General features: G+C 41.8%; 1 protein-coding gene across 1 annotated transcript in view; it reads left to right on the top strand.

Annotated features, from left to right (window-relative positions):
• The window catches only part of FSTL4 (follistatin like 4), a 1,520,806-nt gene that overhangs the window by 1,500,699 nt on the left and 3,800 nt on the right, over window positions 1-16,307 (top strand). The window contains exon 15 of the mRNA XM_075209744.1: window positions 6,408-6,517. Coding sequence (XP_075065845.1) covers window positions 6,408-6,517 — 110 coding nt within the window. The remainder of the gene's footprint in view (window positions 1-6,407; window positions 6,518-16,307) is intronic.

The following is a 16,307-nucleotide window of genomic DNA, read 5'->3' as shown; positions in this document are numbered from 1 at the left end:
AAAGCACGTGGCCGGCTGCTAGTTCACGCCAGGAGGCAGCATACCGCCCCGGCTCGTGACAATATGTAAGTGTGTTTTTCAACATTGGATTGTACGTGGGTTCCTTTCCAAATTGTTACTATGTGGCCCACAAATGTTCAGTTATGCCCCGTATGTGTGCTTTGAAAGTAGATGCAGAAAGTGTTATGAGTCTTTAAGAGGTAAAATGCTGAAGACTTAAAGATGTCTGTACCTGAATGTAACGAATGAAGAAGAAAACAAATATTGTACCACAGGTTGCCTCAAAAAGGCTGCATGAAAAATGTGTGTTTCTAGTATTGCTTTAGCAATATAATGCTAGAAAGTACTGGGACCAATGCATTTTGTGTTCTTCTCATTTTAACATATTTAGCTTTCAACCTTGAAAACTGCCAATTGTCGATAATGTTTGTATGTTTTTTCTTATAAATACTTTTATTATCACGTAAATGTAACATTTAATTTAATGTTTTGCTGCTGTTTTTTTTATCATGCGATAATCAACATAGTATGTTAAGGAATTTAATTTATTGATAATTATTATGTGCAATCACTATATAAAAGTGATGTTCTTGACCCACCTTTATAACAGCCAGCCTGTTTTCCAATCTGTTATTATTGTTTATTTTATTTTTTAAGGTTATAAAAAGCTGCATTCATAACTTGAAAACATTGAAACTGTCGAATTACCCTATGGCAACATCTTTCTGCAGTAAGATTCCCCATGATGCTACTAGTGTTAAAACTACCATTTAGCTTGTGAAGTGAGAAAATATGACATGCTAATTAAAAATAGTTTCATAAATGGAGCATCTGGCTGCTATTAATATAGTGATTATTTTTGCTTGACCTACAACATACAGACTATAAGCTGTTGGGTCATACTTGCCTTCACAAATAGATGGATAGAGTCTACCTGGATTACCGCTGGCATTTAACTGACTAGGAATAACCAGTGCTAGTGCCATTCGTGGCCCAATAAACAGAAACATTTAATATCTAAGACACAATGATTATACGTATTGCATAAAATGTGATTAATTTACATTTATGCGTAAAGGTTGTCAGGTAATTGAAGCAATATAGAATGAATGAAATGAACCACAAGCAAAGCTTACAGTTAAGGTGAAAGTATTAAGATGCTAATTCTAGAATCCCTATTAAATGTGTTACAAATGTAGCAGAAGTAATGTTAATTGAACAAGTATCAATTGTGGTGTAACAGCATCTGGCACACATTTTGGGCCTCATTTAGAGTCGGACGCAATGTGTGTCTAAGACGTACATGCATGAGCAGGAGTGGGAGTGTGCCGCAGCTTGGTAGGGTATTATAAGCGGCAGGCAACCCCAGTTGCATCCCACTCGTAATGCCCTACTGAGCTGCGACCAGTTCCAGCAGCTAGCTAACTACTTGCGCCACCTAAATCCTGCCGCACTTTTTCATTCTTTTTTGACGTGTGTTCCGTCTGCATCTTGATCCATCTAGGGTTGTTTTTGCGGGAAGACGCCCATAGTATCTAAATTATTCAAGGTCACGCCTACATAAATCCATGTTCCATCCTTTCCCTCGTACTGAGATGCAAGCTGTCGCAAGTGTACACTGCATCTGAAAAGCAGACGGAACTGATGCTTACTGCGCATGCGCATCAGTGGAAAAGTGCACAATGCGCCTGAAATGGACTTTGAAAGCTTGTGCTTAAGACAGCATGATGATTGTCTTTAACAATTTGCTTTCTATTTCAGGTGATGAAACTTAACACTTGATTTAAAGTTCTAGATTCATACTGGCTTTTTGACATTAATAATACTAATTTATAATAGTACTGTATTCTTTATCTAACAAAATGACTAATTTCAGCAAATGCCTGAAAACAATGGTTCTTCCTAATTTCCTGGACAAATATATACACAGACAATGAAAACTGTTTATTTAACAGCCTGTTTTTACATCTAGTCTGATTAGAGGCTGAAACAAGAAACAAGTGAATATCGATGTACTAAATTCAGTTATGGTTCTTACAGTGGTCAAAGTGGGCTGGTATATAGTGGTATGCCATACCGCCACTTCTTCTGCTGCCTTCATTGTCAAATTCCATTCACTTGCATTTTCCATACTGCCACTTCTAAATTTCGATTTCGACCACTGGTTCTTACACATGGGCTCTGACTCTGTCCCATCAACCTGAAGTACATTTAGCCACATTAAAAATGTACACATCATTTTTAAGTGCCAACACAAAGGAGGCAATCAACACAGGAACATATAGTATGCAAAAATGTTCTGCCTTGATCCATCCCTCCACATTGGCATTGAAAGCTATTGTGTACAAACCAACTTATCTCTTTAAGAAACAATGTTCCTTATTTTCAGGTGTATTCTAACTTCATTTCTTTGCACTGAATGCACCACAGATTGATGGAACATGGGTACAAACAAACTAACTGAACAAGACTCTTCAAACTCATGTCAATTTGAACATTTCTGTTAGTGCATGTCATAACATATACCGTATATACTCGAGTATAAGTCGACCCGAATATAAGCCGAGGTACCTAATTTTACCACAAAAAACTGGGAAAACTTATTGACTCGAGTATAAGCCTAGGGTGGGAAATGCAGCAGCTACTAGTAAATTTCAAAAATAAAAATAGATACCAGTAAAATTACATTAATTGAGGCATCAGTAGGTTAAATGTTTTTGAATATTTATTTCAAAGAAAAACAGTATACTAGCTCTGTAAGTGGAAAAGAGTCAACAAAACCAATCTGGTATCAACAATAACTTTAAAAGTACAAAAACCTTAGCTCAATCAGCAACAAGCTAAAGCACAAGAGTTAAAATCCTTCAAAACTGGATTCCTCCTCATCATTTGTATGTCCAAACAGAGCTTCAACTTTATCTGGTGTGAGGCTATCAGCATAGACATTGTCATCATCACAGAGTTCGCAGTCATCACCATCACTGCTGTTGTTCTCATACAAAGCGCTGTCTTCACTGCCATCCATAGCATTACTAATGCCACATTTCTTGAAGGCGCGTTGCACCATGTCCTCTGGAATCTCTTCCCGTGCATCACGAACCCACTTTGCTACCAATTCTATGTCGGGCTTCCTCAGATTTCCAACTTTTGTCAGTTGGGCTTGACCAGATGACATCCATTCATGCCACATCTTTCGCACACGGTCTTTGAAAGGTTTGTTTAAACACACATCTAGGGGCTGCAATATAGATGTAAGCCCACCTGGAATAACGGCCAAAGTAACTTGAGAAGACTTTGCCAATTTTTTTATGTCATCAGATGTGTGGGCTCTGAACATATCTCAAACTAGTAATGATGTTTTTTTCTTTAAGGCTGTTCCTGGACGTCGGTTCCAGATTTCTTCCAGCCATTTTTTTGTTCCGTCTTCATCCATCCAGCCTTTAATGTGTGCACGCACTGTAATTCGTGGTGGGAATTTGACCTTTTTAGGCAAGGTCTTTATTTTAAAAATAATGACAGGCCGCAGCTTAGTTCCATTAGCCAAACATGACAGAACGACTGTGAAATGCTTTTTTTCATTTCCTGTGGTTCTGAGTAAAATAGTTTTTTCTCCCAAACTTGCCACAGTTCTGTTGCTAGGAAGATCAAAGGTCATAGGTGTTTCATCCATATTCCCAATATCTCCCAGGTCAAAGTTATGGATCCTTCTTTGTTTTATGATGAATGAATGGAATGACATCACTTTCTCTTCAAGGTTTTTTGGCAACTTCTGTGAAATCTTTGTTCTTTGCCGCAAACATAAGGCAAACCTATTCATAAAGCGGGTACACCATCCTGCTGTATAAGCCGAGGAGGGCTTTTTTAGCACAAAAAATGTGCTGAAAAACTCGGCTTATACTCGAGTATATACGGTATATAACGCATGTAAATATTTAAGGCGATTTAGAAATTAAATATGTAATAAACAGAAAGCAATGATCACTAAGAATAATTTTCCTTCACTGCTGTGCCAATTTTTTGCTTTCCTGGCCCCAGCTGTTACCTTGTGTTAAAGCCATTTTGTCATTATTTACAGGGTGAATGTGAACCTGGATATCGAATACCATTATCACTTCAATGACGTTCTGCCATAGCATAAAAATAGTACAATAAATAGATCTAATAAATAATAAAATATAGAAACATATATTTCCATTAATTCTACTTGAAATATTTACTGGGAGACAGACTTTAATCTGGTATCACACTGGTATTTTTGAAAGCTGTATTTTTGTAGTAAAAGAGGTGCAGATTTTTCAAGCTATGAAAATCCTGTGTCATGCCACAATACATATAATGGGAAATACTCTTTTCCTATCTCACAAGGTGCACAGTTATTGTTAAAACATGACATGAAAAATATTTACAGCTGAATCAGACTAGTGTGATAGGGAAACATTGTCTCCCATTAAATGAAAGCAGGTTATCCCAAGTAAGCAAGTGTGACAACAATTCAAATAAATAAGAATGTAACAAAGTAAGAATACACATTTCAGAGCTGTGGTTGTTTTTTTTTTCTTTCTATTATTTAAATTAAATGTAGTTGATTTGTCAGCACAATTGAATGTATTGTAGGTTTTAGCAGAAATAAGTTGTTATATAAAAACAAAGTGCAAAAGTATAAATGTGCATGCCCCCCCCCCCCCCCAAGCACTGCACCTAAATCTTCTCAGTCCAATCAATTTCTCATCTTCAAAACACTACTACTCTCTTGTCCTGTTCTAACCTGGCTGTGTTTTTTAACAACAACACTCTTAATTCAGCCATAGACAATGCAGCCACCACATACAGTTTTCTGCATTAAACAGACCCACTACCTGCACAAGTGCTCCCGTCCTGCTGAGCATCACTGGAGGAAATCTGGCTCCAAAGCTGACTTCCTCCACTATAAATTATTATTATTTTTTTTTAAATAACTTTATTTATAATCTATAGCACACAACATACAATGATCCAGTATGAACATTAGGGGTCAACAAATTAGACTTCATATAATTTGAACAGTAAAATGGACCTATTTCATATAGGATGAGCATACAGTATAAGGAGGTTGGAAAGTTACATAAGCAAACAACTTTTCAAAAACCTCAATACAAGTTACAGGTGTGTGATAATATTTGTATTTTTAACTGGGGACAAGAGAGAATAAGGAGATTGGAGGGGGTGTAGGGATGGGGGGAACTGAGAATCTTTTTGGGGCTTCTGGTGGCCATTGGTTGGCAATACACCCCGCCCCATTTTTACCTTACAGCCCATGACATTCCCACCTACCTCAAAGATTAAATCAACATTTTTCAACAAGATATATTCTCATGCCAGATCTCATACACTCCACCCAGTATTTTCTTCACTCATCAATTCACCCTCAATTTAAGATAAATTGTCTGCACGTGCCTCATTTTCTCACCCTACAACCTGGTCCCTTGACCCTATTGCCTCCCAGCCCCTCCACTTTTCACACATAACAGACACTTGTCATATATAGCCCGCAGCTTCCCTCCCAGTGTCACATATGCCTTCCCCGATCTCCCCATGTCACATATGTTTCCTCACAATTCTCCTCAATGTCACATATGCTTCCTCCTTCCACCACTACCTTCACACTCTTCTATTTCCTTTCCACACCTGCACACTGTTTCCTACCTGCTACAGTGTCTGATGGAAGAGGGCTGCAATCTTCTTCAAAGCAGCTCACACTGCTGCTGCTCAATGTAGGGAAACAACTCTGTGTAGAATGATTAGCTGGTAACTCCTGTTCATAACATCAGAAGCAATCTGTACAGACCACCCACATGGAGTGAATAGTGCAGTTCAGCCCTATCAACCCTCCTTCACCAGCCATTACAGCAGGATACAAGCTGCTGGAATGTTCTGTGGAGGAAGGGAGACTGACACTCATATGTCCCCCTCTTACCCACACCAATTATAGTTCTGTCCCTGAATGGGCCAATTAAGGGTTAGCACTCTGTTTCCCTCTTCTGACTCTGCATATACCTAAGGTAAATGGGGCCAGAGCCATAGCTCCCATGCTGTTCTAGGCCCTAGGTGATCACTCTATCCTACCCAGTTATAGTCTGTCACTGAATGTTAGAACTGTTGAAGTTTCTTTTTGTCAAGTTAGAATGCTAAGGTTACAATTTAACAAAATAGAATGCTACTTTACGAGCAATTAACACTATTATTAGACTATGTTTATAGTGTTCACATGCTACACATTTCATTTGATGTTTTTATTTATAGAAAATTACATGTCAATTGTGAGCTTTTAAACTTTTTGAAAACCTTAACAGTGAACTGTTTGTAAGCTCTGTTCTACTGTAATGCCATATATCCATATTCTATTACATTTTTTTTACGTAACATTTTAGGTCATAGCGGGAGCAAGTACAGGAGAAAGTCAGCATATTATCGGGACAGCGTTTAAGGAAGTGGATGATTTGTTCATTCCGCCAACCAATCTTATTATTAACCATATTCGGTAAGGAGTCTTTGCAAATAATTTTATAACTGTTGCTTACATTTGTTTGCTTTTTTGACACATTTAGTGAAGTATTGTTATATTGCTATTTTTGTTTTGGTCAAAGTGTAAGTATTGTTTAAAAAAATCACAGTGACTCCTTCATGATGCAAAGCTATAATACTCACAATGGGCCTGATTCATTAAGGGATGCATACTGAGCACAATGTGTGTATGCCTGCATTCAACAAGAAACAGATGTGAAGATACATGTAGTGTTGGATACAGGTGTAGGTCTGCAAGTCAGGACACATAAGGACACGTCCAGTGCATATGAGGAGCAAAAATTCTTAAAAAAATGCACAAAAATAAAAGATAAAAAAAGTATGTCATGTAATAATAATGTAGAGCCTGGCTCATTGAGGAACTTAGGCAAGAAAGTTCTTAAGTTTCCTGGACAAAACCATGTTAAAATTCAAGGGGTGCAATTAGTTTTCTATTTTGCACATAAGTTAAATGCTGTCTGTTTTTTCATATAGAACACAAATGTCAACTTTACAATTAAGTATACAAATAAGTTGTCTAGTATTTGTGTGCTACATGAATACAAAAATTTAATTAAAGGAAATAGCGCAGGGTGCATATTTATATAATTGCATAGACACTTATTTTCTTGTATTTTATATATTCTGACATTGGAGATCGTTTTTTCTGAGACCAGGGTAGAAACTGGTCTTTCCTGTTTAACCTTGCTATAGGACATGCCTCTTTCTGATGTATATATCTGATACAATAGGCATTTGTGAATGGAGGACTTGTGTGTATTGGGATGTATTTAGTATGGAAGTGTCATTGTTTAGGTTTTGTAAGGTAGCTAGTGGAAACCTCCAATTAGCCATATGTCCAAGAAGTCTGATAGCAGAAACTGCTAACAAAGTTTTGTGATGAAGTGTCATGCCTGCTCTGGCCAAAGGCCCAGCAGGGGGTCGTTACTGTGTGGCCTTTTGCCAGAGTAAATTTCATAGATAAGTGTACATTTTGTTGAAATGCATGTAAATTCATGTTTGTGTCAATAGAGTATATCCTGTTTCTAAAAATAGAGTATTTCTGAACTGTATAAAAGATGAGCTCTGTGAGCATGTAAGTGTTCTTCTGATTTTTCATCTGACCTGATCACACTGGTATCCTCCACCAGTGTGTGTGAGCAAATAAACCATCTTGCTTCAAAGACCTGCCTGGAACCATCTTCAATATCGTTGTATTCCTGTGATCTACAGATTAGACCCTAAACCTAATCCGTTCTCCGGCTGTCTCTTTTGGACCCAAGAGTTTTTAGTACCACCATTCTGTCTGCTACCCAGCAGCCCTGGTCCATGTGATAGGCCAGGGGGGATCCATTCACAGCATCCCTGACCCATAGTAAGAGGTCAGGAGGACCAGCCCAGGTACACCAGCAACGAGACACGCTAGCGGCATCATTTATCCAGAAGAAACCCGGTAATGGATGCCGGTAAGGAGTCCAGTGGTGGCAGCCTTTGTAAACCCCTCCTACTGCGGCAAGAAGGTGCTTTTTGAATGACGAAAGTGAACGGTGGCAAAGTAAGCCCAGCCGGTTCCCAGCAACAACAGACAGGGTGGCATAGGCGATCCATCCTGTCACAGATTTCTAGTGGCAAGCGGCGGGATAAACCCGGGCGGCTTTTCGTGCAGCAGTCAGGAGAGCCGAGTTTTTCAGGAGAGGAATAACTGCAGCCAGGAGAACGCACAGGATGGCAAAGTAGAGAAAAGTGTCCAGGGCGGACCTGGAGATACTGTGCCAAGCAAAGAAGTTGGAAATTTCTTACACAGCAACAAGGAGCGAAATGGAAAAGGTGCTGAGAGCCTGGGATGCGCAGTATGGGTCAGCGGATGAGGAAGCTGACAGTGACCTGGAGGAGACATTAACTTCACACCCAGAGGTATCTGCAGTAACATTCCAGAACACAGCACCTGTTTTCAGCAACAATCCTCTCCCACAGATTGATCCAGTGATGCAAGTTCAGCAGCATGAGGAGGGTAAATTTTCTCAACTAATGCAGTAGCTGGAGTCCCTGGGAGACAAAGCAACTGAGGCAGAGCAGTTGCTTATCACCAAGTTGTTGAGCATTCGGTGGGCACCACCTCCTCCAGCAACCCTGGAAAAAGCGGCGGATCAGAATGTGGCAATGAGGCCACACTGGCAGAAGTGCCAGGTTAACAGCCAACCCCAAAGGACTGTACAATGAGGGGGACACCCCTCTACTACTCACCCCCAAAAGCAAGTACCTAACCCTTCGGGTACCATTCGCCAGTCACTGCCCCGTCCTGTCCCTGGAAGTTATCAGAGACCACCGGAACCCAGGCTGGAGAAGAAGTGCTACAGCTGCTGGAAAATCGGTCATTTAAGGATGGACTGTCCCACAGCCCCAGTACCCCAGACTTGTGCCCCTAATCCGAGTCCTGGGGCCCGGCTAACTTGCTCAACTGGTGAAGGTGAGCCATTGGAGACTGTTTCTACCCCTGGCCCAATTGTAATGCTTCGGTCTCGCAAGTAGTACCTCGTTCGTTACCCGCATGTCATTTGTTTGGAAACTGCCATGTTTCAGCGTCAGACAAATTTCATTCATTTCATTCAACTATACTCAGTTCAGCACAGGTGCAAATCCCTTACACCTCTGGACCTCCCTCCTTTTCTCATTGACTGAGCATTCCTAGAGCACAATTTAAACCTCCTGGATTCACCTGTCTGATGCCTGTTCTTCAAGCTCACTTCCTGTAGCCTGTGGTTCTGGTTCCTGTGCTCCTTGTGGAACTTCTGCTGTTCCAGCCTGCTCTCAGTTCGTGGCCTGTGTTGAACCATCGCTGCTCCAGTACTCTTCTAACCATCCCCAGTGTACTTCATCGTGACAGCTCCGGTTCTCTCATCACTACACTCAGAGCTGCTATTACACCTGTGACTCTTCAGCTGTTACCACGGGTTACCTCCGCTACTTCAGTCTGCTCTCAGTCTTTGCCTGAGTTGAATTATCGCTGCTCCAGTACTACTGCTACCATCTTCAGTGTACTTCATCGTGACAGTTCCAGTTCTTTCATCGCTTTCACTCAGAGCTGCTACTACTATTGTAAGTCATCAACTGTTACCACGAGTCATCCCTGCTGCTGCAGTCTGCTCTCAGTCTCTGGCTGTATTGAACTCCTGCTGTTCCAGTACTGCTATTTACCATCTCAACTGTACTACATCGCAACAGCTTCCATTCTCTCACCGCTATCACTCAGAGCCACTACTATGGCATCTCATCTATTGTTGCTATGAGTTACCTCGGCCACTTCAGTTGCTCTCAGTCTCCTGCTGTATTGAACTATTGCTGCTCCAGTACTATTATACCACCTCTCCTGTACTTCATTGTGACAGCCCCAGTTCTCTGACCGCTACCACTGTAGACCGCAACTGCCTTGGTGACTCATCGCCTGATTCCCCAGTTACCTCCACTTCCTCGTGTGGTCTGCACAATACCAATGCTATACTCCAGCTGTACCAGTTCCTCTACCTATCACCCTGGTGACAGCCTCTGTTTCTCCTGGTTGTACCACAGGACATCTACTCTCCTTGTGCCTCATCTGTTGCTGCCCGTGTCACCTGGCTTCTCCACACCGCTCTGCTGTACATCCACTTACAGGACCGCGACCTGCAGGTTTGGTGCCGCAAAGTCCATACCTCCTTGCGGGGGTTTCTCGTGAAAACCACCGGCCTGTTAGACTCCGCGCCTGTGGGTGGGCTAAGCAATATCCAGCAGAGCCTAGGGATCAATTTCCTATAAGCCAACTGTGACACCAATGTAGTGTGGCATGTCTGAAGGTGACTCAGCGGAGAGAGTCATCTGTGTGTTCAAAAGACCCCCCAAAAAATATGTGGAGAAATTTGCAGCCAGTTTAAGTGGGACCCCTGCAGGGTGAAGGACTGAGAGACTAAGGGGCTTTAAATACTGTTGTGAGTCCCCACCTTATTGATCCTGCTGCAGTATTGCAGGATCACACTGTCAAAGTTACTGTGGCAGATGGACTGAGAAAAGAAGTGCCTGTAGCAAGGGTGTATCTGGACTGTGGAGATGGCCAGGAGTTGCGAGATGTTGCCGTTATGGATGGCCTCCTAACTGATGTGATTTTGGGCAACGATGTTGGGGGTGGAATTGTGACTGCATTTCTGAACTCTCTTACCCGGAGCCAAGCTGCTAAGCTACAGTCTTCAGGATCTACACCTGCACAGCCCAGCCCAGAGGAAAAGACCACAGCTGCTACAACACAGCCATCACCTGCAACCACAACTTCAGCTAACCCAGAGGGAAAGACCGCATCTGCTATTTCTTCAGGAAACAGCCAGCCCTTTGCCTCTGGAAAGACTACATCCCCTAGCTACGCAGAGGATGTTGTCTCTTGCCAACCTAATCTTTTGGGGTGCCCAGTAATGCTCCTGTCCCTAGCAGAATGCCAGCTCCAGCTATGAGTATAGCTGACCACAGTGACCCCCCTTTGACTGACCGCACTTTGACTGACCCTAGTCACCCAAACATAAACCCCCCTGCAGCGTATCCTGACTTAGATGATAGTAAGAGCCGCAGGGAAAAGTTCATGGCAACGCAACTCTCTGATCCCTCCCTGGAAGGCATGAGGCGCCAGCGATGGAGTGTGACCTGGCATAAAGGGTTATTGTAGAGAGTAGCTAGGGACATAGATGGGGATAGACCAGTCAGGGAACAAGTTCAACTGGTGGTACCACGGGACTTTTGTGCACAACTAATGGCAGTTGCTTATGAAATCCCTATGGAGGGACACCAGGTCAGAGACTGAACACTGAAGCGCCTGACACAGAACTTTTTCTGCCCTGGAAGTTCTGATGACGTCCTGGTCTACTGTAAGTGCTGTGATGTGTGTCAGCGTCTCGGGCGCCCCTGTGTTCATGCTCCTCTCAGGGCCTTGCCATTAATTGGGGAACCTTTTCAGCAAGTGTCTGTGGATATAGTAGGTCCCCTGCCTGTGCCCATGTCTGACACCTACCCCTTGCCCTGTACTGCTGCTTCTGTAGATGAGTTAGGCAGAATTCAGGGTTACCTAGAGAACATTTACAATTTCAGTAAGATTTGGGAAGATAAGCTAGAGCAAATAGGGCTGGTGTTAGGGAGGATGGGTTGGGCATGTTTGACTGTTAGGGCAGAGAAGTGCCAGATGGGGATGTCAGAGGTACAGTACCTGGGTGATCATGTGGGGGGAAGGAAGGGTTAGGTCAGAACCAGCTAAGGTAGAGACAATCCGAGCCTGGCCCCAGCCCACAACCCAGTTATATGTATTAACATTCTTAACAACTGCAGGGGACTACAGACGTTCTGTCCCAGACTATAGTACTGTAGCAAAGCCCCTGACAGATCTCACTAAGAATAAACTCCCCAAAATAGTTGACTGGAAACCCGCTTGTGAGATGGCATTTCAGTCATAAAAAGGAGGTTCCGTGCTCCATTACTGTTTGCACCTAACTATGAAAAGGACTTTATTGTGCAAACTGACGTGTCACAGTATGGACTGGGAGCAGTACTTAGCCAGATGGGCCTGATGGGCAGGAGCACCCCTTGGCCTATTTGAGCAGAAAGCTGCTGAACTGGGAGGTGGGGTGTGTCACAAATCAGAAGGAATGTTTGGCCATTTTGTGGGCAGTGAAAAAACTACAACCTTATTTGTATGGACAACGTTTTACTGTGGTGACTGAACATAATCCTTTAAAGTGGCTACAATACACCACAGGGGAAAATGGCCGGTTGTTGCGCTGGAGACTTGCACTTCAAATTTATGACTTTGACATAATTCACAAGCAAGGAAAGGCTTGCGGAAATGCGGATGGACTGTCTCGGCAGGTAGAGCCATATCCGCCGGATCGCCTCCGGTAACCCTATGATACTGCGGACCAAGAGCCAAATCGTTGGACATGGCACCCTGGTTGCCGCATGGACAAGGGGTGGAGGGGTGTGACTGGATCACTATTAAATAACTTTTGGTAAAAATGTATTTAAAGGAAATAGCGCAGGGTGCATATTTATAATATTTCATAGGCACTTATTTTCTTGTATTGTATATATTCTGAAATAGGAGATCATTATTTCTGAGACCAGGGTAGAAACTGGTCTTTCTTGTTTATCCTTGCTATAGGATATGCCTATTTCTGATGTATATATCTGATACAATAGGCCTTTGTGGATGGAGGACTTGTGTTTATTGGGATATATTTAGTATGGAAGTGTCATTGTTTAGGATTTGTAAGGATGCTAGTGGAAACCTCCAATTAGCCATATGTGCAAGGAAGTCTGATAGCAGAAAGTGCTAACAAAGTTTTGTGATGTAGTCTCATGCCTGCTCTGGCCAAAGGCCCAGCAGTGGGTAGTTACTGGGTGGTTTTTTGCCAGTGTAAATTTCATAGATAAGTGTAAATTTTGTTAGCCTTGAAATGCATGTAAATTCATGTTTGTGTCAATAGAGTATATCCTGTGTCTAAAAATTAGAGATGGGCAGGCTCGGTTCCCAAAGATCCGAACCCACCCGAACTTTGCCAATCCGAGTACCGAGCAGAGCAGGCTCGGTACTCTCCCACCCGTTCGGTATCGAAATCGAGGCAAAACGTCATTGTGACGTATTCGTCTTTCAGAGCTCGGTTCTCGTGAGATTTGAAAAGCAGCAATCCATCGCCATTTGACAGAGGAAGAGAGCAGGGTTAGGTCACAGGCTGTATTAGAGCAGGGACAGAGCAATAATTGTACACCTTATTCTTTGTATTATTATTTAATTTCTAATCTATTCAATTATATTATTAATTCCATTTCTATTAGCAATTGTTAGAGCAGGAAGAGAGGAGGATAAAGGAGACTTTTCTTTCAATTTTTTGCACTACAAATGCTTTGGGGTGTTCCATATTCCCCAGTGTTTTACACTAATTTTTCTGGCTGTCAAAAGTCATATTTGTCAGCAGTATCTAAAACAATTTTTTGCACTACAAGTGCTTTGGGCTCATTAAAATGGATTCAAAGCTGTCCACATATGAGCAGAATCAGCAAGCAGGTGCTGGCACCAGTCCTGATGGTAGTGTTCCCAGTACGTCATCTGGGAAAGCCTATGTAAAAGTACATAGTCTTTTTAAATCAGGGAAAAAAACACACACCAAAAAACAATTTACCGCGTTGAAGCAAAAAAGAAGTGTAACTGAGGAAAAGTCAACTGCCGATAAAAAAAAAAATTGCCAACATGCCATTCTACACATGCAGTAGCAAAGAAAGAATGAGGCCTTCGCCTTTCTCTATTAGTGGCAGATCAAAAAATGTTACTAAGCCTTCTTCTTGTAAGGTCACTCGTGACCAAGCAAGACCAAGTAATTTGGAGTCTAAAAGTGGTGCACAACTACTGTTACGCGTGAAAGCCGAGCTGCAAGAAAACAGTAAGAGGATAATGTATGCTCAGAATCAGAAATGACACCAATCCCTGTGGAGAGTCCATCCACCAGTGGTATGTCTAATCGTGAGCATTCTGTTAGTGTACCCATAAAGAAGGGCCCTTTCAGCAGTTCTGCTGATGTGTGCCTGAACAGCCCGAGTGTAACCGGTGATACACCAATTGAGGATGCCACTTTGGAATTAGAAGAGGGTGAGGGGGAGATTTGTATAGGCGACAAGGGCGCTAATGAGGATGTTGATGAGGATGATGCAGACAGATACCAAATTGCCTTTCTCAATTTCTATTTATATTCTACAGTCTATAATGGCTGAATAGTTTTCTATTTTACTCCTAGTGGAGAAGGGGTCTGATGCAGACAGATACCAAACTGCCTTTGTCCATTTCTTTTAATATTCTAAATCTACAGTCTATGCAGGCTGCTTATTTTCTATTTAACTACAAGTAAAGGGGGGTCATAGGCAGACACCAAACTACCTTGGTCCATTTATTTGTTATATTGTTCAGTCTATGCAGGCTACTATTTTTCTATTTAACTACAAGTGGAGGGGGGGTGGTCATAGACAGCCACCAAACTACCTTGGTCCTTTTATTTTTAATATTTTTCAGTCTATACAGGCTGCTTTTTTCTATTTAAGTACAAGTGGAGGGAGGGGGGGCTATAGAGACTGACACCAAATTGCCTTTGGCCATTTCTATTTAACGTACAGTCAATGCAGGCTGATTTTTTCCTACTTAACACCCAAAGACGATGACTACATTGCCAATAGTCAAAGATGGATGAGGAAAACAACCAGGTTTGTCTGTATAATTTGCAAGCAAGTGTTAGAATTAAGGACAGCCTACCAAGGATAAAACAGTTTTTTTCATAATTTATTAGCTTTAGAATTACCTCACTTATCCAAGAAACTGGTGGAGCACTAAATTAGGATATTTTAGACCAAATTTTTTTTATTTTTTTTAAAAAATAGCAAAACAAAACCAAAACACGCAAGGGCGGTTTGGCAAAACAAAAACCAAAACACGACGATAATCCAGATCCAAAACTAAAACCAAAACCAGAACACGGGGGTCAGTGAGCATCTCTACTAAAAATAGAGTATTTCTGAACTGTATAAAAGATGAGCTCTGTGAGCATGTAAGTGTTCTTCTGATTTTTCATCTGACCTGATCACACTGGTATCCTCCACCAGTGTGTGTGAGCAAATAAACCATCTTGCTTCAAATACCTGCTTGGAACCATCTTCAATATCGTTGTATTCCTGTGATCTAAAGATTAGACCCTAAATCTAATCCGTTCTCCGGCTGTCTCTGAGGATTTGGACCCAAGCGTTTCCAGTGATAGGCCAGAGGGGATCCATTCACAGCATCCCTGATCCATAGTAAGAGGTCTAGCCCAGGTACACCAGCAACGAGACACGCTAGCAGCGTCATTTATCCAGAAGAAACCCGGTACTGGATGCCGGTAAGGAGTCCAGTGATGGCAGCCTTTGTAAGCCCCTCCTACTGCGGCAAGAAGGCGCTTTTTGGATAACGAAAGTGAATGGTGGAAAAGCAAGCCCAGCCAGTTCCAAGCAACAACAGACAGGGTGACATAGGCGGTCTATCCTGTCACAGCATCCCTTGCATTTTAACATGGTTTTGTCCAGGAGACTTAAGTAAGAAATTTCTTGCCTAAGTTCCATAATGAATCAGGCCCATAGTCATTACTGAGAAAATAATAAAAATACAATATTTAAAAAAAAACTCTTTTACATTTAGACAGTTGCTCCTTATTGCAAGCACATATTTTCACAAGCATAGTCAGCTATCATCACTAGTAACTGTCACTTAGACTAGACCTGTAGCTGGAATAAAAAGATACAATTGAAATCACATACTTTAGAGATGCCTAGAGCTTGAATAGAATGTTGCTGCATGTGATCGACATTGGCAAATGCTTATTGTACTTTTATTACGTGCATCCGCCCAATCCCCACCCCATTCCCTCCCCGATATAATATGCTGTAGTAAGTGTCTTTTCCGCTCAAAGATGAATCAGGCACTGCTGCATTCTGTGGTGTGTGGTCCTGTTCTGGGCATGCGCAAAGTTATTGTGCATATTATATGCCAGAAAATCGGCAGATGCGCTCTTAAATGAATCCGACCCAATGATGTTAAATACAACATTCAAAAGTTAATTTCTGATAGAAATCCACAATGAACTCTTAGAACTTGCATTGTATCGATCGTTTTTTTTTTTTTAGCAAGGTTGACCTTAAATTCACTTGGACCACTTCTTGATAATGTAGGAAGAAAACAGTTTAGTCTC

Source organism: Mixophyes fleayi, chromosome 4 (assembly GCF_038048845.1).
Source record: "Mixophyes fleayi isolate aMixFle1 chromosome 4, aMixFle1.hap1, whole genome shotgun sequence".
Taxonomy (NCBI): domain Eukaryota; kingdom Metazoa; phylum Chordata; class Amphibia; order Anura; family Limnodynastidae; genus Mixophyes; species Mixophyes fleayi.
Note: the sequence above shows the minus strand (reverse complement) of the source record. Positions and strands in the feature narration are given on the sequence as shown.